This window comes from Pituophis catenifer, unplaced genomic scaffold, assembly GCF_029215685.1.
Source record: "Pituophis catenifer annectens isolate HBS135680 unplaced genomic scaffold, rPitCat1.0.hap2 SCAF_6, whole genome shotgun sequence".
In the NCBI taxonomy this organism is placed as follows: domain Eukaryota; kingdom Metazoa; phylum Chordata; class Lepidosauria; order Squamata; family Colubridae; genus Pituophis; species Pituophis catenifer.
In genome coordinates, this window is record NW_027256886.1 from 33207479 (window position 1) to 33233732 (window position 26254).

The following is a 26254-nucleotide window of genomic DNA, read 5'->3' on the forward strand; positions in this document are numbered from 1 at the left end:
AAATATAATAAATACATTTAAAAGATTGTCTATATATCTGACTGTGATTGATTGATTACATGTCATCAAATCATTTTCCTCCATGATGACTTACTTCTAACCTTCTCTTTCAGATCTTTCAACAGTGACAGTTGTAATAATAATTGACATATTATGGTCATTTGTTCAGTCATCCTGATGTTTAGACTGGATCTGGCATTTTTGTCAACCTATAGAGTCATTATTCTCATTATCTGTTCACAACAGTATGAAGTCACAGCTGCAAATTCTTTAGCTGGTTTTAGTTTTCATATACATCAAGTTCTTCACAAGAGCCTAGGATGTTGTAATGCATTGGCATAATATATGTGTAGCTAGGTAGTGTGGCCTTTTGCAATCGATAGGTGGAAATTTTGTCTAACATTTCTGCTGTCCAACAGCATCTAGTGTGCTGATAACCAATGGTACCACCACAGTCACTTCATGCCATAATCTTTCAATTTTAATTTTTTATGATTATCATGATTGGTGACACAGTCAGCCAGATATGTAGATTGGATTTCATGTTTTTACCAACCTGTTGCATTCTTCCTAAGGACCTAAGATAGGCAGATGTTTATGTTCCATGCTGTTAAATGTATTATCCTAGTATGTAAGCTATTCCAATTAAAGCTGTCTTTGCAATTGATTATGGTTATTTTGGCAGTGCTGATAGTGTTCCAAGGTGCTGCAATTGTTTTGGAATTGCACCCAATGTGCCTATTACTATTGGTACTACTTTTCCTTTCTATTTGGAAGTCTTTGTATTTTGTTATCTCCTCCAGCTCTTTCTCTTCTATTTTGCTATCTCCAAGTATTGTCAGATCCACTAAGCAGACTTTTTTCCCCTTTTCCTATAGACAATTGTTATGTCTTGGGTGTTATGTGACAGATGCTATCTATTTACAGTATAGTCTAAAGTCCAAGAGCACTTTAGCTTCTTCATTTTCTATAACTTTTCCTATTTTGTGATCCCATCAGTTCTTGCTTGCAGGCAATTTGTATTTCTTGAAGATCTTCTAATGCTTTGGATTGTCATGCTTGTTTGTAGTTAGTCTGCTTAATCTTCTTACAGCAGATAGCCAAGTAGTCTACTGTTTCTTCAATTTTTGGCAAAAGTGGCACTTGCTGTCTGTTGCCATCTTCTTTATTCTGACTTTGTATGCATTTATTCTTAAAACTTGGTCTTGTGCAGCCAAAATTAGCCCCTCTGTCTGTTTCTTCAACTCTTAGCCACTGCCAGGTCTTGGTAATATATGCTTTGCCTGATATTTTTAATGTGATCATGTAATACTTTGTCTTCCCATGTCTCTTTTTTGTGTTTCATTTAGTCTTTTTTGTAAGCCAATTTGGTCTTTCCAATACTCAGTAAGCTTTCTTGGTATAGAAACTTCAGTGCAACTTTTTCACTGTCCTTCAGATATTTTTCCAATGCCCTTTTTTCTTCTTCAACCACGTGATATGCTTGAAACATTTCATGCAATTCCCAATTCTTATTGATGTCTGTCAACATTGCTGCAAGGATGAAGGGCATGATTCATTGTCATTATTTTTCTGGTCTTCATATCCACGTCTTTTAGTTCTGATTGAGTCCAGTAAACTATTTCAGCTGTACAGTCTAATGACTGGAATTGCACAGGTATTAATTGCCTTGATGATATTTCCTCCACTGAGTTTGGACTTAAAGATCTTCTTCACTCTCTTGACGTATTTGATTCTAACTTATTTTTGACTTCATTGTTCTTGATGTTGTCAGCTTGAAGGATGCTCAAGTATTTGTAGTAATTGTCCTTATACAGCCTTTTGATATTTCCACTGGGCACCTTGATTCCTTCAGTTTTCACTATTTCTCCCCATTTGATGGTGAGGGTGGAACATTTGTCTTACTTTTTTTCACTCAACCTGTTTTACTGGGTAATGCTCAACACAGTATAAAATGTTGGCAGTTTTTAAGAAATTTAAAATTGACAGTTCGGTACTACATCTCCTAAAATTAAAAGAAATCCTTTAGCTCACACAACTAAACAGACTGAGATAGGCCACTTGTGTTTTCCTAATCATACAAAATAAATAAAAATGTAGAAATAATTACTTGTATGTTAGAAATGTGGCCATGAAAGATAAGGAAAATTCATTTACCTAAGGTGATAGCACCCCTACCCTGTGATGTGGACTGAGCTGAGAGAGTATGATTGGCCTAAAGTTACCCAGTCAGTTTTCATATCTAAAGTGAGACATAATTTTAGATTACTTTAGGCCTTTGGGTTTTGATTCACTTGATATATTATTTTGCAGAGTAAAACTGCACTCAGATACACATAGTTCACATAGTTTAAAAGACCAGTGTGAACATATAAAATTAAGAGTCAGTTTGAATATTTGCCTCAGAAGTCAAACAGATAGAAGCTAATTTGGAAGTTGTAGAACAGCTGTATTTTTCAAGTAAAACAAAAACATTGTAGAAAAGTTTAATCCAGTTAAAACCAGGTAATATCATCTGGTTCTGTAGGTTGTTAAAATAAATAAGCAAGCATACAGCTTTATCATGTATTTTACTTTGAAGAAGAAATATTCGTGCATTCTAAAATTTAAATTATTTAATTTTTAATTTAGGATATGCTAATGGGCTATTAGGATTCAGTAGGAACTATATATATATTTCATCATCATCATCATCATCATCATCATCATCATCATCATCATCATCATTGTCTCATCGTCATTGTCATCATCATATGCTTTAATGTATTTCTCATATCATGCACAGTTATGAAAGATCTATATGCTTTCAGAGAAAAATATAATATCATTTCATCATATTCAAAGCTTGAGTACTACCTTCATTAGATATAGGCAATTGCTCAAAGAGATTTACTTTAGTCCTTCAAGATTCAAAATGATGTAAAGCTTTGCACAATAGCAGGGCATGTAATGGTCTAGTGGTAAAGCAGCTACCTTGCACACAGAGTCTCTGTAATTTCTAATTAAAAGATCCAATAGGAGAATGTAGGCAGTTGCTGTTAGTTAGTATAACGACAATAGTCTGAACTTGTACAGACAATTTCCTATGTACCCTTTACTAAAATTATTCCTAGAAAAAAAGTAATATTTGAGGCTCTTTCAAAGCCACAGACAGCACTAGTCTCTGTTTCTGAAGTTGTCACACATAGAGGCATTCTTGACATTAAAGGATGAAATGACACTCATTCAAAGCAATGATAAAAATAAAAAGCAAACATAAAAATAAGCTCTTGTTACTTTTTTGCCTGGCAATGAGTTATGTAATCACAAGAGGGACATCTTCACATGCATTCTATATGCAAATATATTTGCTGTTGAGCTAAAACAATTGGACAGGAGATTTCATCAACAATGGGTGGGCTAAAAAGGAACAAGAGCCCCAAAATCTTTAAGAAAATATGAATACAAAACATTTTGCTTCTTCATCAAATGCCTATGTTTGTATATATTTAAAACATGCACAGCATCAAATACTGCACTATTTGGCATTCAAATGTAGAGCCACAAATATTGAGAAAAATATATAAGAAAGCACACAAACTTATAAACCTTCAAAATATAGTGGTTAGCTGGAAAAATGCAAACTACCCAATATTATTCTTTATCAAATGTTTTCAAATGCTATCAGATTTTTTTTTTTACTTTTAAGTTCTGTATTTAGTTCTGTGTTTAATTCTTTGTAATTTTGCAAATAAAATATCTTTGGTGAAGAGAACGATCTACGACAAGGGGGGGAGGAATTTAAAATGTAGATGATTTTTTTTTACTATGACATTACTTGTTTGACTGCTAGAATTTATTTTAATGATCAACGGACTATATCAAACACCTATTCCATCTGTAACAATGCATCAGAGCTTTGAGTGTTTTAACATGCAAAAGAGTGGGTTTTTTTCCTGAGATTATAAATATTATTTAAATTCCTACATATACAGTAGCACATGTCTGAATTCTAAGCAAACTCTGTGACGGTACAGAGCTGCCATAAAATTCTGCAACTGGATGATTATTTATAATTACATGTTCTCAGAAGATACTTTATTTAAAGATCAAAAGTCTAGGTATTAGCTACAGTAACACTCTAGTTTTATCTTTCACACAAGGGAAAATATTTCTTAATCTGTGTGGCGTTGAAAAACCATCACAGACAAAGGTTTCATTTATAGGGTTTACATGCCTTTTAACTAAATTTCAATTGAGGGACTAGACAAGAATTCTTTTTAGCAAACTTTGGACATTAGCAGTGCATTCTTATACATGCACAGACATATACAGTTTAGTGTGTTTTGAAACTCTCTGCAAAGGTCAAATAGCCACAAGAAAAAAGTGAAAATGAAGATATGTGCAAATGAATTTTGCCGTGTGCATTGAGTAGCATGTACATCTACTATCTTTGACAGTAGGATCTTTAACAAGGCAGAGTTAAAAGGAATCCCAAAAAGAGTTTATATATGTGTGTGTGAACTTTGGAAAATTTTAAAAGCAACCTGGACTATCCTCTTTATAGTCTGATGAATTGGGTTTGCTTATACACCCTTTAAAAGAAACAGGGTTTTTCATGAAACTAGAGCAGCACTAACAAATGTATGATGTCAGGTTGCTGTCCTTTTTACAAGTGACTCTTTAATAGTTGTATGCTGTGCTTTACCAGGTGCTATTACTCACATATTAGGAAAGGAACAACTATTGGGAGTAGTTGTGATACAACTATATCAAATTCAGACAATGCAGTTTTATCATCTGTAGTCAATAGGAAGTTAAACTGTCAATTAATTCATAGATCCAAGATATGGTTGAATCAGTAGGATTGACTCAAAATACACAGTATTGGTTTATACAAAAAGAGAAAGAAAACTAAAGATTCTAGTAGGGTAATGTTGAATCATCCCATTCCAACTGATCTTGCCTGGTTGTATTTTGTTTGTCTCCTTTATTCCCTATGGCTTCTTCCTCTTCTTCTTCCTCTTCAGTCTCATCTGACTCTGCACTGGTTGTATCATCTTCATCTTCAATTTCTTCCTCATCACTTTCTTCTTCTCCACAAGGTTGTTCATATTTCTATGTATTATAAAGAAACATAAAGTGGAGCTGTTGATAAGAAGAAAAGAAGCTTCTAAAAGTTTATTTCTAAATCTCTAAATGAGAGTGTGTGGTTGGTACCTGTTTAGATGTACCTAAAAGAAAAAGAAATCACTCTTCAAATGTATAGTCATATTTGATAGAGCTAACTATCAGCTGAGAAAATTATAGACTAACAGATTTACCAAGAGATAAATGAAAGTGACCTCCCTTATTAAAATTCACAAAAGCTAAAGGATGAAACTAAGTAAAAAAAAGCAGTTATATCATTCAATTATATATGACCTGAAATCTTTTCTATAAGATCACATTAAATAATTAATCAGATAAAACAATCCAACTTGAATGTCATCCATCTGTTCTTGATTAAGCAAGCACTTCTACTCATTTTTTTTCATTGTAGCTTTGATAGAGACATATTCATCAATAATACATTATTAGATTGAGCATGTGAAAAAAGGCCAAGCTACAAGTACAAAAAATGTAATATGACCTTCCTGAATAACTGAACAAGGTCACTGTCATTAAAATGTATGCAAAGTAATTTTCATAACTCCAATATATTATTGATACTAATAGTATTTACATCCTTCTAGGTTAAGATTAAACCAAATATACTTCAAAGAGATCTGATATAGTAATTCCGTGAAATATAGAACCCTGAACATCCTCTCTATGTGTATCTGGGTGTATCTTTAGATATACTAGATAGAGACCATTTTCAGACACATGCCAACATCAGAAATAAGGCCAATCAAATAGTAGGAAGGGTGTTTTTCTTTTCACCCAGTACATTTAGTAAATATTGGGGGAGTGGCTGAAGATTATTTATGAAAAAGATTCTTGCACATAAATGAAAAATAGGACTGATAACAAGAATAAAGGACAATATGTCTTTTCTACTTACTTCCATGGGATTGATTGTGATAGTCAGAGCTGAGTCATCCCAATCCATTTCATTTTCTTTATTAGTTTCATGTTCCTTTGAAGTATAGTGGCAAGCTGAATGAATTCTGTATACTCCCATAGCTATGATGAAGACTAAGACACTGACACAGATTATGATGATGACGGTAGCCATACTTGGAAGTACTGAAATGAAATAAAATGGGGGGAATTTAACACATACTTCCAGTGCCATTTAAGTATATTTAGTGTTTAAGCTGTTATGTTATAATTATAGCAATTTTCAGCATTCATAATTATATCTAAATGTAACTGCAGTTACATTTGTTTTGTTGTTGAACTTAAAAGAAACCATTACAAAAAGTATAACAATACAATTCTCCAATACAGAGTTTAAAAAAATAAAACAAGAGCAATTTCATCTGTAGGTGATTATCACATTTAAACTGTCTTTTGTGTGTAGAATCCCTTACTATTATTATATAATTCCAGCTCTTGAGTTCCGGAAACTACTTACAGAGTCAGTGAATATGTAAATGGTGAATATGTCTTCCAATAGAATCACATACACAATATCATCATGGAGGGGACCTTAATGCATAAAACTATTTATGCAAAAGTATCCTCCTTGCATACTCATTTTGTATGCATGGATACTAGGAGATGCAACACATGTAAAATCTAGGGAAGAGGTTATTTGGTGCCACCATGCTCTTTGTTCAGGTCAAGCTCACTGAGCAAACAAAAAGGAAGAAGTAAGAAGACGTTGGCAGGGGAGTTTAAGGAGGCACCCACAATACATCGTCATAAGTCATGTGTTTGTACTTGGTTAACCCAAAAGTTTGAGAAGGGACAAAGAATGAGTAAAAACTCTCTAATGATGCTTTAATAAGTAAAAGCAACAATGAATGGGCATGAGTTTATGATGAGCACCTGCAATGCCAATGGCAAGTTTGTTTTTCCGCCAGAAAACAACCTGGCATATATTTACCACCCATGCAAGGACATTACAACATTTAAGAAAAAGTCTAGGGACAGAAGCAGCAAACAGACACATTTAAGCTGATAAGAAAATACAATGTTTTATCAGTAGAAAGAAAGCAGATATCACAACAGAAATTAATAGTGGGAGCAACTCTGTATATGGACAGAAAAAGAGAGGAGCAAGCTTGGTGAATAGAAGGATGCCAAAGCTATTCTGTATCACTGGAACAATAAAACTTAGGGAAGGAAAAAGAAAATGATACGTCAGAATTAGAGACTACGATGTTAGTTTTCTAAATGGCAGAGAGAATGCAGCTATTAAGACAAAGAAAAAGAGTTGGGGAATTGGTTGTTCATTAATATGAAGAACTGCAACAAGTGTATGCTGATCAGACTCAATGGCTTGTAAAGTCTGCTTGTGCCACTAGCATAGATCAGGGACATAACAGAACAGCTTTCAACTCTAATTAAGTCCAGCAAAAAAATAATCCTTCCTGCTAGGGCACATGTTGACATATAATACTTCAAGAAGCAGCTATAAGCACATTGCCACAGATTTTGAAAACCTTGGAAGAAAGCTAAAGGCCCTGAGGGTGTAAGCATTATTCTCATGGAATAGGACAGGAAAAGGAAAGAAAAATACTGCAAGTACTAACTATGCAAATGGTGTTGTTGAGAAATATATTGTTTCTTGGATCAAGGTTTAAGTTGTGTTGATGTTGAACTGTTTATAACAGAAAGGTTCTCCATCACAAGATGTGTTTAGAGAAAGAATGGTGTGTTTGATTAGGACTGAATTCCCTAGCAATGCAGGGATGGCAGTTTGGTTGGGTATCTGGAATATGAACAACATGAAGGTTCTAGACAGGATTGCTCCAAATGGCTTCTCCCTCTCTCTGTCAAGTGACAATTCATTATGATACTAGCGAAACTAAAACATTGAATGTGACCAGATGCATATGCATGCTCAAATATGAACTTACATCATGGCCATATTGATGGTGAAGTGTCAGTACTTTTCCACACTTAGAACTTTCATGGAATGTAACATTTTTTTGAGTGATTTGGACCTTGGTAGGGAAGGATGGGCCAAAAGAATCATTAATTGGTTGCTGTGTGCATAAAATAATGCATGTTTACTTTGAGTTGGAAGTTGGATGCATAGAATCTGATCATCTGATAGAGGTGATATCTGGAAATATTATCTGAGAGGTTTTTGAGCCTCTAGATCTCGATGAAGGAACAGGATTCTTGGGCTTGATGCCTATCCCAGCTTCCTGCTAAGGTGCTATTCCTCAATTTTTAGAATATTTTTACTAATGATTTAGGTGAGGATGTGAAAGAAGTGCATATTAAATTTACCGGTGAAACATGTTTGGATATTTGACTTAACTTCAAAATTATCTTTCTAGGAGAAAGAAGATAGGCTGAAAGTAACTACATCAAATTTAACCAAAGTTAATAGGTGAGGTGGTGAAGGCCATGGGCATAGTGTGTGTGCTTACCTTGATCTCAGCCAAGCATTCAACAAGTTTCTAATACCTTTATCAATAAAATGATAAAACAAGAGCTATGTTATATATTGATTCACAATCAGCTGAATGCTAGCAAATAGAAGGAACTTATAAATGGTTTTATACCAATGTGGAGAAATGTATTAAGTGGAATACTACCTTTGTGCTATTCAAAATGTAATTAATAACATGAATGAAAGGTTTTAAGGGACAATTATCAAATTTACAGATCACACAAAACTAAAGCAAACAATCAGAAAGAGATGATTTAAAAGATTTAGACAGGCTTGAACACGGGACCAAAATGAATTATACAAAGTTTAATATGGTGAAATAAAAACTCCTGCATCTGAAAAGAAAAATGAAAAATACAAGAATAGTGCAAGAAGAGATCTGGCTTGGTAGTAATACATATGAAAAGAATCTGGGTGTTCTAGTGGATCAGAGGCTGCACATGAGCAAACAACGTGATGCAGCTGACAAAAATAAAATGCTATTTTGGGATGTATTAAAACTAGCCAAGAGTCCAAGGGAGGGGAAATAGGCCAAATATATTCTCCCTTGTTAAGGCCCACTGGGAAAATATGTCTGGTTCTGGGTATTGCAGTCTAAAAAAGATTTTAAAAGGGGATATTTATTTTAGTGTGGGCTGTCTGATTTTAGGTTTTCAGTTGTTTTATGTTTCTTCTAATTTCGCTGGAGATGAGCAGCCAATAAGTTGCAAGAAGAAAAGAATACCACCACCATCACCACCAAGGAAATATGCACCATTGTGTCACGGCGGGGGGAGGGGGGATTGGAAATCTTATAAGAAATTGTTAAGGAAGCAGGTGCTGCATGCTTAGCTTTAATAGCCTTAGGGGAGATATTATATCAATCTTCATTTAAAGAAGCAGAAAAAGACTTGTTTCTTTTCACTGGAGACATTCAAATTGTAATGGTATGTGGGAAAGACCTTGGGAGAATGGGCAAAGAAATGCTGCCTAGGCAATTATCAGAAAAGAGGCAGTATGGCCTGCAACTAGATAATGGGCAGGGCAAGAAGTTGAGAAGAGGCCCTCAGTTTCTCAGGCTGTAAAGCAAAGGACAGGAGAATTGTACTTGTATGATTGCTCAGTTTTACCACGTAGAAACACAGGAAACACAACCAGAGGAGCTAAATCTACTTTATTGTAAAGCTATATAAACAGAGTCTTGCAAGTACAATTATCCTGCTATATTAAGTTACAGGAATTCAGATTCCAATTGAACATTAGAACTTTTCTAACAATAAGAAATGGGGGCCTCCCCTTCACTAGATGTACTTCTACATAAACAGAATGTAGGTCAATTTTTGTTAAATCCATTCTTATCTACTTAATTCATGTAATACCTGAGCTTTGAATATTGTTTGTGCTTTCTTCTGGGTGATGGATAGATTGGAAAAATTGTGGCTCTTTTATCATAAGATTTGCATATTCCATGGAATTAGAGTTGGAATTATGTAGAATATTAACCTAGAAGAAAACAGAAACTAATATTAAAAATATGAAGTATTCACAATAATACTAATCAGATTTTGCATAATAGTCAAGCTGAGAAGTTATATTTAGGCAGAAGTATTATCAGGTCACAATTTGCATTGGCTCTATATGAGAGCACTTAATCCGTAGGGTGATGATTTCAGATTTACCAACTAAATCAGAGGAACTAATTATGAAAAAGACAGACTCTCATACAGTTTCAGGGGTGAAAAAAGCTATGAGATTAGTTGAACTGGACCTAGTCAATTGCATCAGATATACAGCAAGCCAGTCAACTAATGCTGGAAAGTATATTTCACAACTATCTTGTTGCAGCAATATTTCCTAAAAACTCCCAAATTACAAAACCCCAAAGTTCAATGAATAAATAGAAACAACAAATGTAAAGAACGTAGACAGTCAGTTGTCTGTAGGTTCCATAAAACAAATCCACAGTGAGTAATCCGAGTGCAAGTTCATTTGTCTTCTACTAACATTGTTCTAGGTAACTTTCCTCAAACCTTGCTAAATTTAGGCACTCTACTATTAAGCTGCCTGCCAGATTATTGGGACATGCCCCTGGGAATCCCAGAAACATAAGTTATCCACCTTGTGTTTCTGGAATTCCATGGGGAATGTCCCAATAATATATATGGTCCTTGTGGCAGTAATGGATCTATCCTGCAATAGAAGTCAGTAGTGGCTGAAAACACTATAGAGATCTGATCATGACAAACAATCAACATTTATGTTCTCCGGTGTCAGATCACATACCAGCTGTTCTCAGGTGAAAACCTGATGTAGTATGTGGCACTCAGCGTAAATCAGAGCTCTAATCATCTGGGACAAGCACATGATGTCATAGCAAGTATTTCTGGACTGATTTCAATTCTGTCCCAAAGTATTTGTTTAAAAATGTGTCTACTGCACAGAGTTCTATATTTCACACATATGAGAAGCAAGCCCTCAAGAATGCTGACTATATCAGTTTAAAAGAAACAACATTTGTGAGGGAAAATTTGTTCTTTATAAATAAAAAATAACCTCATTTAAATCTCTGGTTTAAAAATGTATTGGTGAAAAATTATTAATTAAATGACTTAATTAAATTAATTAAATGATAAGAAAGTATCTGTCAGCTTTCCTAGATAAACCAGAGAGGAATCATGAGTAGATGAGTTATATCTACTTTATTGTAACACTACATTAATAGAATCTTGCAAATCTGAAAGAACAAAACTTCCAGCCACCACTTTTAATTGCTTAATTCATTAAGGCAGTCCTTTCTAAGTTTCTTTCTCTATGTGATGGCTGCTATGTGAAGCTTCCCTGGTCAAGTCCCCAGACGCCTCTTCAGATCAGATGAGGAACAGCCAATTCCAGGACTGTCAAAGGGGGATACGGACGAACATCCAGAGGTTCCCAGATGCTCCGAGTCAGAAGTAATGAGGCCAAGCACCACAGAGGAGTGGCTGGCTAAGTGGCCGCCTGAGCTAGGGACAGGAGAGGCACAGCTGCAGATGGAAAGCTCAGAGGTTTCAGAAGCAGAAGGCATGCAACTACAGCTGATCAGCAGAGATGTGGAAGAATTGCCTCTTCTCCCTGATCCAAGAGTGCATAGGGTTGAGAGAAAGCAGGCACAACAAAGGTCAGCCAGGCTACTTGTGAGGAGCTTCACTCCTTTTAATGGATGTACTGAGAAGTGGCTATTTAGCTCAGCAAGTGGAATGAAACAAGGGTGGGAATGTGTCTGTTTCCTTGCCTTGAACCTTGTTTCCTGACTCAGACTGTGTACCTTGGACCCTGACTCATGACTTAACCTCTGGACTTGCTTCACAGATTTTGTCCGTGCCTCATAGGCTTGTTTTTGCCTCAAGAACTTGCCTTAGCCTTGCCTTTGCCTTGTGGACTTGTCCTGCCTTGCAAATTCAGGTTGGGTTTGTTCCTGGACTGAACTGTGAACTCGTGAGGTATTGCATGGTTTTTCATCTAGGAATTTCTACGGAAAATTATTTGGTGTGGAAAGCCTCAGTTAAAATCTTTACCTCACCTGTGATATATGCATGTGTGAGCAGGATCAGAACACCCTGACTGTTAAATTACTGAGGGTTCTGCTTCATTTGCCTGATTTTTTCCTAGCCAGTATCTCTTCCATCCTTTCTCTGAAATCATTCCCACACTCTATTATAATATCTTAATTTATTGCCTGGGTTTATGACTGCACTGGTACCTAATAACATATTGAGAAATAACACGTGTTCACTAAATTATCTTAAAATTATTTTATATTAATAGATACCAAATACTGCCTGTGCCTTTTATTTTCTAATATAAAAATAATTGTTAATTGGTTTTTTTTAAATGCTACTTACTTCTAAATTGAATTCATTGCTGGTATAGCGCCCATTCAGTTCTGAACATTTGATTCTAAACTTTCTATCAGAAAAGGAAGATGTGTGCCAATTACGATAACGAATTTGTCGTAAAACTTTTTCATAGTTTTTCATAGTGTCCACACCTGAACCAGTAAAAACAATATAAAACATATTAAATGTCAAGAAAAGGAAAAAAACAACTGAAAACTGTACCAGAAGTAAATACATATTATCACTTTCTTTAATCCAGTTCTACTGTTTCTACAGGCAGTTTCACAATCATTTGCAAATGATATGAAGACTACAAATTCTGGGTATCTCAATAATCTAGAGCAGGTGTGTCAATCTGGCAGCTGGAAGGCTAGATGCGCCCCACCCATCCCTGCTCTGTGAATGGGAAAAACATTGCGAAATGTCATGTGATGGCAATGTGATGCCGCGAGTTTGACACCCGTGATTGAGATATTTTCTGCTTTACTATAGCAAAAAGATGGAAACATGGTTCTTCAGATAGTGTTGAACTGCACTTCTTAGAGGTTCAACCAGTATGGTCAATGGTAATGGATGCTAGGAAATGTAGTTCAATGTAGTACATGTTCTTTGATCTACTTTCTGCAGTCACTAATATCCACTTCATTTTCACTCAGATAAAGATTAGGATGAATCATCTTGATAGGATAAATAGTAAATGGATTTCCAATTTCTCATACTGAACTGCTTTCTAACTTCTGCCATGCTGATGTATTTTATTCTTTTTTAAAAAAACAGGTACAACATAGCCCTATTAATTTAAGATAAACATATTAAGTATTAGGTTAGAATAAGATACAGAAATGGAAAAAAAATATTCAAACCATATATTGAATATCCAGCTGTAGAGTTAGTGGCTTCGATATGTTTCCCTTGAAGGTCTTTCTTGTCCAATTCCAAACACTCTCGCTTGGGATCCAATTCTGATCCAATTACCAAAATATCACAAAAATCCAGATTGTGATCCATTTTTTCTAACAGAACTGGTTTATGATCTGTGAATAATAATAAAGAATGTCAAATAACATACTAAAAAAAATAAAATGTTGCTTTTCAAAATTTAATTTATTTACAGGGCACTATACTCAGTTGCCCTTAAGTAGTGTACAATTTTCACTCCATGACTGAAAAGAACAAAAAACAAAAAAAAAATTATGTAAACTGACTTTGAAAAGTACAGAATTGAATTGTTAATTTGGAAAGACACTTAATTCTTGGTGACAGCATCCAGGTGATTTTCTTGGCAATATTAGTTTAGTTTAGTTTAGTTTAATGCGATTTATATGCCGCCCTATCTCCAATGGACTCAGGGGAGTTCACAACAATAAAATGCACAATTGCACATTAAAACAATATAAAATTAAATTATTTACATATTAAATACTGAAGTCTTGTACTATTGCCTTTTTCAAAATATTCTGTTTGTCTTCCTATACTTGCTAATTCCCTGGAAATCTCAGGTCACCCATCCAAGTACTAACTGGAGCTTACCTTGCCTGCTTAATTTGCAGATGAACAAAGATTGACTAGCACTATCACCTTATGTAAAACAGAATTACATAATGATAATTATGCTGATTTTTAGTGAATGTGTATTAATATTACCTCAATAATCATAAATACTTCTGAGATGTGTATTTAGATAGATAAACATATACAAATCCATATTCCCACTGAAATGGAAATAACTACAACATCAATCACTATTACCAACAAAAGATACAATAGTTGTACAATAATTTTTTTAAAAAATCCTACATACCTTATAACAATTAAAAGAAGCTAAATATCTAAATGAACTAAATATCTAAACTAACTAAATTAAATAAATAAAGGGAGAAAAGGAACTATTAAAAATATCCACAAAATATCCATTTAGTACTATTTCCATCCTTTAGCTTGTCATTAAATATAGATAATGAATAAGCATATTGGTTGATCTTGTCATTTTTAGAGAATGAAGACTTTTCAAAAATGGATGACTCATATCATTAATCCCTTCCTTAATATCAAGAGAATATATTTCTGTCCATATACAGTATGTCAGCATATCCTCTTAGCAAACTCCAGTTGGCAACAAAAATCTTCATAAACTAATATAATTTAGGAATGTAATTTGGTACCACATTTATCTTTCTCACTATTATTATTTTAGGACTTTAAAAAACACTAAGAGGTCTGGTATCACTTTTTACTTCTGTGAATACAATTGAATCACTAAGAATGGTTTATATTTTCTGAACAACTTTGCATCTAATAAAAAAAAACTTTAATTTTATCTCTAATGGAAGAAGGAAGGAAGGAAAGGAGGATATGATGAAGATGAAGATGGAGGCGGAGTTGCTGTGGCAACATGTGTAATTCTAGAATTATTAAATTTTCACAGTTTTATTCACAGATTATCTAAAAGCTTTTTCTGCAATAGTTTGTATACACTGGGCATATGTAATACTTTACAATGAACTGAATGCTGCTCCTACATGCCCACTATAAATATAACCTGGCAGCGTTTCTGCTAATCTACATATAAAATATGAGTTTTGGATTCTGAAGAATATTATCACTAAAAATGATTAAACTATATAGAAGCGCTTCTCAACTACCTCTATTTGGTATCAAAAATGTTTACTGAATATGGAGAGGATCTTTATATAAACAAAGGAGATAAGTACTGTAAATCAACCATCACTGTATTTTAGCTGTAATTGTTTTCATATTCCCTAAGAAATAATCCTTGATCAGCTTGATATTGATCCCTACAATATTTATATATTTGCAGGTGTTAGGAAGTAAAGCTTAAACATAGGTTTCCATATTAATGAAAATTGATCATGCTGAAAACTCATTCTCAGGGAAAGTACTATATTGATAAAAATGCCATCATTTAGTGAAGACTGTTATGAAAGAAATGTGTGTGTGTGTGTGTGTGTGTGTGTGTGTGTGTGTGTGTATGCAAAATGTTTTAAAATTTCTTATTATAGTTAATAACATAACATAGAGAATCTCAGCACCATTATCAAATGATGTGTTTATTTGTAATACAGAGCAGAAGTCTGTGGAAAAGTGGGTATAAGTATTTGTATCATGAATTATTCCTGAGCACTACAAGGAACACTGTTTAGGCAACTAAGAATGAAAAGTTTAGAAAAACAAAACTTGGCATTATTAAAGATTTCAGTTTCCTTGAGGTTTTAAAATAATAATGCTGGAAACAATCCAATAATCCCAAAGGTTTTCCAACACTAATTCACCAACTGGTCATAAAATGTATTCCTGCAAAAATGATTTTTTGTACATCATTCTAAATAAAAATGCAATTTTGTTGAACATGGCTGAGATGTGTGAAACCAAATAAAATGTCTTTTGCATGCCATCAATTAAATGAATTATCTTTTATGAAGAAGGCCAAGAATATCCATTTCTGTCACTTCAGATAGATGACCTCTCTCTCTCTTGGTCTGTTAACATGCAGTAGATCAAGGTTAAATTGCTCACTATATTTATGTGGCCATCTTCTTGTTGCATACAAAGAAAGTCTTTATGTTTTATCACTTCTCCACCAATAATAATTAGGCCATAATGTTTACAATAAATGAAATTATTGGGGGTGCAGGTTTGGCAACAACTATTGCTTCTAGACCTAATATACTCTAAGAAATTGGTTCACATAAACCTTCTTTCACTAGTGTGATGTACCAAAGAGCTTACTGACATTCTTTAGCTTCCTTTTCTGTTTTCAACATGTCCTGAGCCACCTATTTAATAAAAACAAATTGACACAACTAGAAGAAATCCAGCTGTTCAGCAGACATAACTAGGCAAAAACTAGAGTTACCTAGTTAACTTTAAAATCTCTATTTGATGCCTAACAGATAACTACTTAATTTTACTTTGCTCTACCACATGCTATATGAAGAGCTCCTCTTGAAAGTGTTCCTTACGGTGCATATACAACTTTTCAAGGCATTGGTGATAATAAACAGTGAAGGATAAGATCATTTAAGAAACTGCTATCTTCCTTACAGACTTTTTCAATTTTTATAGTTTGACGTGGATATTAGCTTTTAATTAGTTGTGGGTTCAATATTTACTATTTTTATTACTACTATTTTACTGCCCATTTTTGGTATTTATTATAACCAATCACTATTTTAAAATGAAAATCAGTAAATATTATAAATAAATATAAATATTATAAATAAATTAAACAACCAAGGTTGGTCTGCTCAAGTTGTTATGACCCAAGGGATGAAGGTACAGGAAATGTTTACCATGGCATTTTAATTATGGTAGTTATAAATGTTGCACAAGACAGCATTGTCAATGCTAACTCTCCAGAGCTCACAAAGGACAGAGCAAAAAGGAATAGCTGTTCTTTTTTAAAAAAAAGTTGCTCCCACCCCTTCACCCAAATCAGTGTTTATCTGATGTACACTTCGTTGGCTGAGGTATACCAAGCAGGGGAAGGCTGAAATAAAATAAGCTCCTGCTTCTCCAATGTATTATGCACTTTACTGAAGGACAATAATATTTAAGAGCCATATTACATATTACCTTGCCTTAAACAATCTTCTTCCAAGGTTACAACCATCTTAGCAAAGCCTGTTTCTATACATTATTCATTTATATTTGGCATTAAGTTCTACTTAAGTCATGAAAATCATAAACCTAAAAAGAAAAAATCAACAAACCTCTAGTCACAGTTTCCTTCAGGTCAGAAGGATGTTCCATTTTAGAAACTGTGCTGACAATTCTGACATCCGGTAAAAGAATCACTCCTCTTTCATGTTCAAATTGTGTGGCAGGTCTTGCAAAGTGATCCATTCCAGTCATTGTAATCTTGGGCTCCTTGGCTTGTAACACCATTACATAGGCATCTATATCTGGAATACTAATGCAGGTATCTTCACCAAAACATCTGAAAAATGTACCATTTAACTTCATGGAAGATTAAGCATTCATTCTTTTTTCTTAAGAAACACACAGTTGAAAGAGAATATTTATCCAGAGATATTGGGAATCTTTGCACACTTAGTTTTTAATGCCTACTCACTGACCAGCTTCAGAATTACTCAGTCCCGTATGAGCATTAAAATATAGTTTCCCAAATTATTTATGAACAGCACAGCATGCCATTGACAGGTATGATCTTTACAAAGGTCACTGCACCCATACAACTTAAACTCATAAATAACATAACAAACAGTCAATGGTTAAATCTGATTAAATGGCTTATGTATTTTTAATTACATACTCAAACTGATACTTAACAGGCTTGATAAATCTATCTTGTTAAATGTGCATTGAGAACCTAATTGCCTATTTTATACTGAATGCATCAGGAGGCCATTTTCTACACATCCCAGAACTCCATGGGCATGCAGGAATAGCAGAAATCATAGTCACTGTAACAATTAAGCTGCTGGCCAATTTATTAAAAGATGAGTGTTGCTGATAAAACTCTTTCACTTATCCCAAAATTAAAAAGTCCTCAACATGAGTTTACTGATGCATTGCTTCTATTATCAAGCTTAGTGAATTTAACTTACTGGACTTTGGATGACACTTTAAGGCGGCGAATACCTGAAGTTGGAAACTGTCTTGAGTTGATATAGGAGACTTTTTGGAGAGCTTGATTTATATTCTCAATGTCATCTCCTTCTATAACAAGGACTGACTGGGAAGGATTGAAGTGATACTGCAGAGGTGGTGAAAGGCTATAATTAGTTTTTCTAAGAAAATGATATAGAGCAACTCATTGTAACACCTAAAATAAGAAGATTCTGAAGCCTGTTTCTTAGATAAGGTCATACCTTTAACAAAATAAAGAAAATCTATCGTTTTATTAGCTAACACTTATTTCATTCCAGTTAACTTGAATTAAAAGCCAAAACAATTACTTTGAATCAAAATAAGTTTCTCTACAATCCAGATTTAACCAGGACAATTTACCATTTCTATACATTTGTGTACACTTAGAAACCATTGTTTCACAAATGTTCTTGAAAGCTAGATACAATCTTTCTTTTTATTGCTCTCAACCCAATTGCAATTTCATCCAGGCATGTCACTGTCAGGCCAAGTCAAAAACACTGCATGAGACTTGCCCCTGACAGCTTGCCACCTGCCGTGTAACTGGCTCAGACAATGGCTGAAAAGGTGAAAATGAATGAAGAAACTTGCATCATGCCAGCTTCTAGATCAGAGACTAAAAACTTTTTGAAGCTGAAACATTAAACTTTGGATTCTTTTTCCCAATACACAGTTCAATTACAGAAACAACTGCTTGTCAATACCAGATAGCTGCTGGAGGCAAAATGGAAAACAAGCAATTTTGGTTCTCTCTAGCAGATTTCAAATAAACATCAGCCTCAAACAGGACAAACAACGGCATTCTTAAAGGATGGGGCAGGTGGTGAACTTGCATTAGATGTTGGGGTGCAAGTAGTAAGGTTGGTTATTGAAGTGCAACATCACCAAGCATGATTATTTCTTTTAAACACCTATGTAGATTGCTTACAAAACTCTCTCCAGCAGCTATGGTTCATTGAAGAACTGCATGAGCTTCAGGATGCAAAAAACTAAAACATAACAAATACAACCTCTTTACTCTTTAGTTACAGTAAGATAATTTCATCAAGCAAGAAGAACCTTTCTGAAGAATGATTTCTGGATTCAACTGGTAAACTATATAAGATTCAGGGAAATTTTCTTCAGCAACTCCTGAAGGCAAAAACAATGTTTGGTGTAATCTTCAACTAAGCCTGGTGCAGGGGCATCAGCTCCAAACAGTTTTGAAAATGATGCTTCTGGTTGCTAACTCACTCTGAGAATAATTTTGTCTCAATTGATCAATATGACATTGCCATACTAGACGATCTGAACATTAAATTTGTATGCCACTAGTGCTTTAATATCAGTGACAGTTGAGGAAACCAACTGGTTCCTGCTCCATAGATCCTTTCAAAGACCTCTTCATTTAACAAAAATGAATACAGAATATGAATAAAGAACTTTTCCAGTTCTTTCTTACTTTGCAAATATTACAAAGAATGAAAAGTCAAGGCTATTTTATATTCATTGCCCCATATGTAATTCACCAGAACTGATTCATGTTTTGAGCAAGGAGTAGTATGTTTATACAAGAAGGAAGCTGACCCAGTATCTTCCAACAATTTGCTTCATTTAATCCAAGATTATTTGCATCATCTGCTCAGACTAGTTATTTGGTTGAAGTTTATTTGGGTGGCTTAAGGGGACTATAAAAGCTTGGAAAAGCATATTGTTCATAAAATGCTTAAACTTCTTTAAGATGATGATATCAGGCAATCTAGGATTTCCAAAAAGTGGTGCAATGCTATTATTGTTGCAGACAGTTTTGAAAAGGAATATAGCATTAGTTCTTTTTCTGAAATAGTCTCACAAAATCAATAGGGAGTCATCATGAGAAATTTTGATTACTTCCAAGGGGAATACCATTTTTTTTCCACTACGCAGATCAGTCCCTAGCCAATAAACATACTTCTTGACAAAACATTCATAATGTTTCAGGAAGTATGACAATCTGATGGCTTCTTACAGTAACACAATTTCTCTGCTAGAAAAAATAAACTCTTTATGGTGAGATGTTGATGGTTTTGAATGGTTTAAATTCCAGTAGCCTGTGAACTGACCAACCCTTAAAGAGCCAATTTAACACATGAGTTACTTTGGGGTCTCAAGCAGGCAATCTTGCAATTTGATTAGCCTGAAATGGTAGGTGTGGGAGGGCCATCGCATTAAGACTTCCAGCAGATTAGAGATCAAAGTCAGATGCATATTAAAAGGTTGTATAATGCATTACTGGAAATAGACTCAGAAACAGAATTCGTTAAGGATTGTATGATAAAATGGGCACAAAACTTTCAGGAACCAGTGATGATGGAAACGTGGGAAAAGATTTGGTTCAGAAATGTTAAATTTACGCAAGCACAAAATTTGAGAGAGAATTTTTATAAAATGTTTTATAGATGGCACTTAGATCCTAAAAAATTATCATGTATGTACTCGAACTTGCAAGCTAAATGTTGGAGATATGAATGTAATGATGCAACCTATTATCATATATGGTGGACCTGTAAGAAAATCAAGGCATTTTGGATAAAAATTTGGTGGGTGATGCAGAATATTTTGAAAAGAAGGTTGAAATTTACTCCTCAATTGTTTCTATTGGGTATAATTACGGACTGTACAGTTTCAGAGGCTAAATTAATTTTGAACTTAATATCAGCAGCTAGGCTGCTGGTAGCTCAATATTGGAAGAAGGACTCTTTGCCTACTATTGAAGAGTGGATATTGAAAGTAACAAACCTAGCAGAAATGGCGAAAATCTCGGCGTATTTGAAGGATTAGAAGTATTTGGTTATTTGTAATGGAGTTAAGGCTTTAGTGGGAGAGGCAATACTTTGAGGATAAGTAGATTAATCTAGTTTATGTTTGATTAAATGAAATACCTTGTATTTTGCTCTGGGACGTCGGGGTGGGTGGGATGAAGGGGGGAAAGGGTGGGGGAACATGGGGGGGGGAATTTCTGTAATTCTTTTTTTATAAAACTTTTCAATTAAAAAAAAAAAAAGACTTCCAGCAGTGATAGCAGTTTAAAATCTGGCATTTTATGTGGCAGGTGAGTCAGACTATGACTTCTGGCTATTGTTATTCCTGGCAATAGAAAAGTGAGTAATCATTAGCATTAACCAGGAGACTGTAATGATGCATAAAAATATTAAGGGTATTAGGCCTTGTATTAGAGAAGATTCCCCAAAGAGTTTTGAAGTCAGTATAAATTTCAAAAGCATGGCCACAGAGAGAGCTGTGGACCTTTTTGACTCCTGGAATAAAGCTGGAGCCTCTTTTTCAATTTGAACATAGTTTCTTTCAGGAGAAGACAAAGTCTTTGAATAATAACGAACTGGCCCCTCTGTGTTGCTTGGCATTATGACGAAACAAAATTCCAATATTGTAAAGAAAAGCATAAGTAGGCAGCAGCTTTTTTTTCATAATGAAGCAACAAAGTATTTTTTTTTTAATTTCTAGAAAGCACACATGCCGTTAAGTACACTGCAAATGAACCCCTTTTGCTGTAAACAAAGAAGCCCTGCAGCCAATGTTTCCTCTTGTAGAGGAACATATAAAAATTGAGGAACAGTAATAAAGCTTGAGTTCCTGCTTTCCTTTTCTAATGGTACATGATGGATTAGCAACCTAGAACTAAAGAAAATTTCCTGACAGTTAGAACAGTTAATCAGTGCAACGATTCGCCTCCAGAAGTTATGGGTGTTCCAATACTGGAAGTTTTTAAGACGAGATTGGACAACCATTTGTCTGAAATGATATAGGGTTTCCTTCCTGAGCAAGGAATTGGACTAGAAGACCTCCAATGTTTTTCCAATTCTATTATTCTGTTATTAACCAGACATCTTTGACTGGACGAATTTCTGAAATCTAGTAGCAAATTATTCCACTTTTTATCTCATAATTAGGATTTAATTAAGGCACAGCATCACACCCAAGATTCCAAAAAGCAGAATCTTTGAAGTGATGGAATATTCCAGAGAGTACAAAAATTCTGGAACAGGGCAGAGATTCTAAACTGGAATTTTAGAGCAGATAATTTCCCATGTTGGCTAATCGTAGTTGGACATCTGGATATAGTATCAGCAAAAACTATACTATTTTTAGTCTTTGTTTTAATGATTCCTCCCTACCCCTACTCCAAGAGCAGCAAGCAGTACAATGCAAGCAACAGTAATGGATGTTGTATAAATACCATATTTACAGTGTATTCATAATCTGTACAAAGTCTATTTTTTATATTAGATTTCATACTAGCCTGGAGTCTCTATGGGATGACAGTGAAATCAAAGACCTTACCCTTTTATGCATGTGTTAATGTCAGGCATTACCAAGGAGTGTGCTTTTGATCAGGCAGTTGTAACTATCATGTTGGCTTTTTGTAATGGAATGTGTGAATGAACCTGGGGGATGAGGGGAAAAGATGTTACCGGTGGTAGAATTCAATTTTTTTTACTACTGGTTCTGTGGGTGTGGTTTGGTGGGCATGGTGTGGCTTGGTGAGCATGGCAGGGGAAGGATATTGCGAACTCTCCATTCCCATCCCACTCCAGGGGAAGGATACTGCAAAATTCCCATTCCTCCCCATTTCTAGGGGAAGGATACTGCAAAATCTCCATTCCCACCCCACTCTGGGGCCAGCCAGAGGTGGTATTTGCCAGTTCTCTGAACTATTCAAAATTTCCACTACCTGTTCTCCAGAATCTGTTAGAATCTGCTGGATTTCACCCCTGCATAGAACCAGTAAGAAAAGAAGAAAGGCTGGAAGATATTTTGATTGAAAGAGATCCTGGGAGGATGAAGTTATTATGGGGAAAATAAAAACACTTAGAAATTATATTTGCATCTTTAAATAGCAATAAAAAAGTGGATGCAAGGATTTCTGTATTATAATTTCTGTTAGTAAATTATCTAAACTAGAACCCCTAAAAATAGTTCAAAAAAGATACCACTTGCTTTCTTGCTGAAGAGAACAAAGCAGCTACCATAACACCTATGGAACTGAAAGTCAGGAAACATTGCACAGTACTGTGAAATCTTGAAAGAACACTATGTAATCATTGCTTCTTTTTATTGCTGTTAGATGCAATATTATTATTTGTGCTTTTATGGTTTGTTTTTAGCCGTCTAACTGTATCGGTTTCTTGCATGTTAGTGCCCCTTTGTGGTGGTGTTATGTCTCTTCAGTCTACACAACCCCCTTATACACCGAATATAGCCCCGCCCACCCACTGGCCCCCACCCTTTGGCCCCTGCCTCGCAGCAGTTACCTCCTTGCAAGCAAACAGCAAGAAAAAACAGCTCCTTTCAGCTTCAACACAGGTTAATTAGCACAAGTTGATTGGATCAGCCTCCTGACTCTCAGCTGATTTGCTTTCAGCTGTTTTGCACAGGGCTCTTCTGCTTGCTGCAAAGAGGTAAATTGCTGGAGCAGATTTTTTTCCCCCTTGTTTTCCCCCATTAAGCTATGCTGAAAACAAAAATGAAAGTAAAGCAGGCTGTTTGCTGTTTGCTGCAACGAGGCAAAATTGCTCAGAGGCAGAGGGAGATTTCTTTTTATTCTTTTCCTAACCAAAAAAGGTAGGTGTGTCTTATACTCCGGTGTATCTTATACTCTGAAAAATATGGTATCTGTAATATGTTTGTCCCATTTTTTTTCAATACTTATCTACTATGGCTTACTCCCACTGGTGGGGCTGTCATATGGTTTGTATGCATAATGTGTTACAGTTTGTGAAATCTACACTAGGGGCTTGACTTTTTAAAAAGTTCTCATGAATTGTACTTAGAATAAAAAATAAAAAAAGTAATTTGTGTCTGTTTAGTACTGCACAAAAGCAGAATCATTCCATTGACAGAATGAAATGGAAATCCTGAATGGTTGTGAAACACTTTCACCATTTAATTTCTATAGGTTTACACCAGTGGTGGATTGCTCCTGGTTCACCCCGGTTTGGGCGAAATGGTAGTGGCGGCGGCGGGAGGCTCCGCCCACCCACCCAGATATCATCAAAAATGCTCTGTGCATGCGCAGAAGTGCTGTGCACTCACAAAGCGAGTGTGCGTTCCTGTGCGCTACTGATAGCGAACTGGTAGCACCGAGATTTGAAACCCACTACTGGTTTACACTAGGAAGAACACAGTTGATGTCCCAATGTTCCACTTTTATCATGTCTTTGTGTGACTTTATGGCAAATTAGATTGCATCTTGGAGTGCTTTTGTATTCTATCTTGTAGTCTACACTTCATAAATCAGTTTTAGATGTTAGTAAAGATTGTACCAGTTCATTTCTTACCTTTATTCCTTGGCCAAGACTCTCCAGGGAATTAATATCCAGACCTTCCTTGCAAGCCTGCAAGCAGGAAATCACTTTTTGACTCTTAATTTTGCCTGGCCGTATGGTAAGACTGGCAAGACTGCCATGGAAATACTGAGTAAATCTGGGCTTTGTGACTTCTCCTCCTATTGAAAAGGAACCACAAATTGTCATGAGTAATCATTCATAAATGCATTTTTTTTCCGGAATATCAATATTTTCAGCACTGTCATATATGTTTGAAACAACTGATATAATCGGGCTGCTATTCTTATAAACAAAGCTGAAAGAAGAAGAAAATGGCTTATACACTATTATTTTGGAGTTAAATAATTCTACTTATAGTTCCATCATCATTTATTGCACATATTTTAGGTGTGGAAAATATATCCTAGCCTGAAACATAGCATTAAAAAAAATCATTTCTGTAATATATGATGGGAAAACTGTTCAGTTTAGAAACAGGATAAATTCAACATCTCATTATGTTAAATATATGAAGAGATGCACGTTCAATATAGTAAAACAAAAAACTGAAAATAGAATGCCAGATTTAAAAATTACATATCAGCGAAATTAAATCTAAACCAGGAATAGTAATATCTCTGAAAGCAGAAATAGATACGCTAAATTAATAAAATGTCCACCAATTTGCTTAGCTACAACACAAATTTGCATAATGCTTCTATGCTTTTCTGTAATGGTTTCTTGAAATATAGATAAGGAAATAAATAAATAAATTGTTCCAGTAATATTGGTGTGAAAAAATTATACATTTGCAGGGATTCTATGAATGCACAAGACTTTCACTCTCTTTTAACCTTCTGGGCAAGTGAATTCTTACAGAGATTTTCAGAGGATCAAAACAATGACGAAAGACCAATAAGTGGAGCCATGGTGGTGCAGTTGTTCGAATGCAGTATTGCAAGCTGACTTTGCCTACAGCCAGGAGTTTAATCCTGACCTGTTTAAGGTTGACTCAACCTTCCATCCTACCAAAGTAAATGAAATGAAAAGTAAAATGAAAACCTTGATTGTTGGGGGCAATATGCTAATTCTGTAAATCACATGCAGAGTGCTGTAAAGCGTTATGAAGCGATATATAAGTTTAAATATTAAGTGCTATTACTAGGTGTATGCAGGAAGAAAAATATACAGGATATTTTTGAAAGATAATAGTGGCAAAAAGTATTGATCTAACATATGTTAAAATCAGTCACATAGTACTAATTCCATGAGCTACAATTAAATCTGTGGTACAGTTCTGCTCCATACTGAAATATTCCAGCAAAATAAATTGTTCAGAAGTTTCCACAGTTTATGTATTGGATTTTGTGGGGTTTTAAATATTAAAATACTATCACACATTTTAGGTATATGTAAATATTAACAATGAAATAATTTTGCTTTGGAGAAAGAGGTCAAGTTCCAAAGAAATAGGATTCAGAATATCATGACATCAGTTATTATAAATGACAACATTTGCTTAAAATGACATTGGTTTATACCGTAAGAAAAATGAATAAGGGACAGAAACTTTTCTGGATGTGTGTTTCACAAATTGATGTAAATATGAGTATTTTTATATTTTAACTAACTGTTTTATATTTTAAATAACTGTTAGGAATAAACAGGTTGGCATCATTTGCATGAAAGCATTCCAGGTTTTCCCTGGGAAAGCAAGCAAGCAAAGTCTAAAGCACTGATAAATGAATGGGATTCCTTATAGTTCAAAATATTATTTAGCTGAACAATCAGTCTTCTCAAGGAACTACAAACACTGGTCATATCTTTCAGTGCCAAACATCAGCCAGACAACAAAATTAAATAAAGGAGACAGTTCAAATGAAATGCATTCATACATCCAGGGAAAAAAAAAAGAACGAAACCACCTGCAT

General features: G+C 34.8%; 1 protein-coding gene across 1 annotated transcript in view; it reads right to left on the bottom strand.

The window, feature by feature from the left end:
• Nucleotides 1-4902: 4902 nt before the first annotated feature.
• The window catches only part of CLSTN2 (calsyntenin 2), a 250974-nt gene continuing 229622 nt past the window's right edge, over nt 4903-26254 (bottom strand). Inside the window, exons 10-17 of the mRNA XM_070945192.1 lie at nt 24336-24502; nt 17979-18127; nt 17121-17347; nt 13254-13424; nt 12397-12542; nt 9895-10018; nt 6026-6210; nt 4903-5097 (exon numbers count right to left, since the gene is read on the bottom strand). Of these exons, the coding sequence (XP_070801293.1) occupies nt 4903-5097; nt 6026-6210; nt 9895-10018; nt 12397-12542; nt 13254-13424; nt 17121-17347; nt 17979-18127; nt 24336-24502 (1364 nt within the window). The remainder of the gene's footprint in view (nt 5098-6025; nt 6211-9894; nt 10019-12396; nt 12543-13253; nt 13425-17120; nt 17348-17978; nt 18128-24335; nt 24503-26254) is intronic.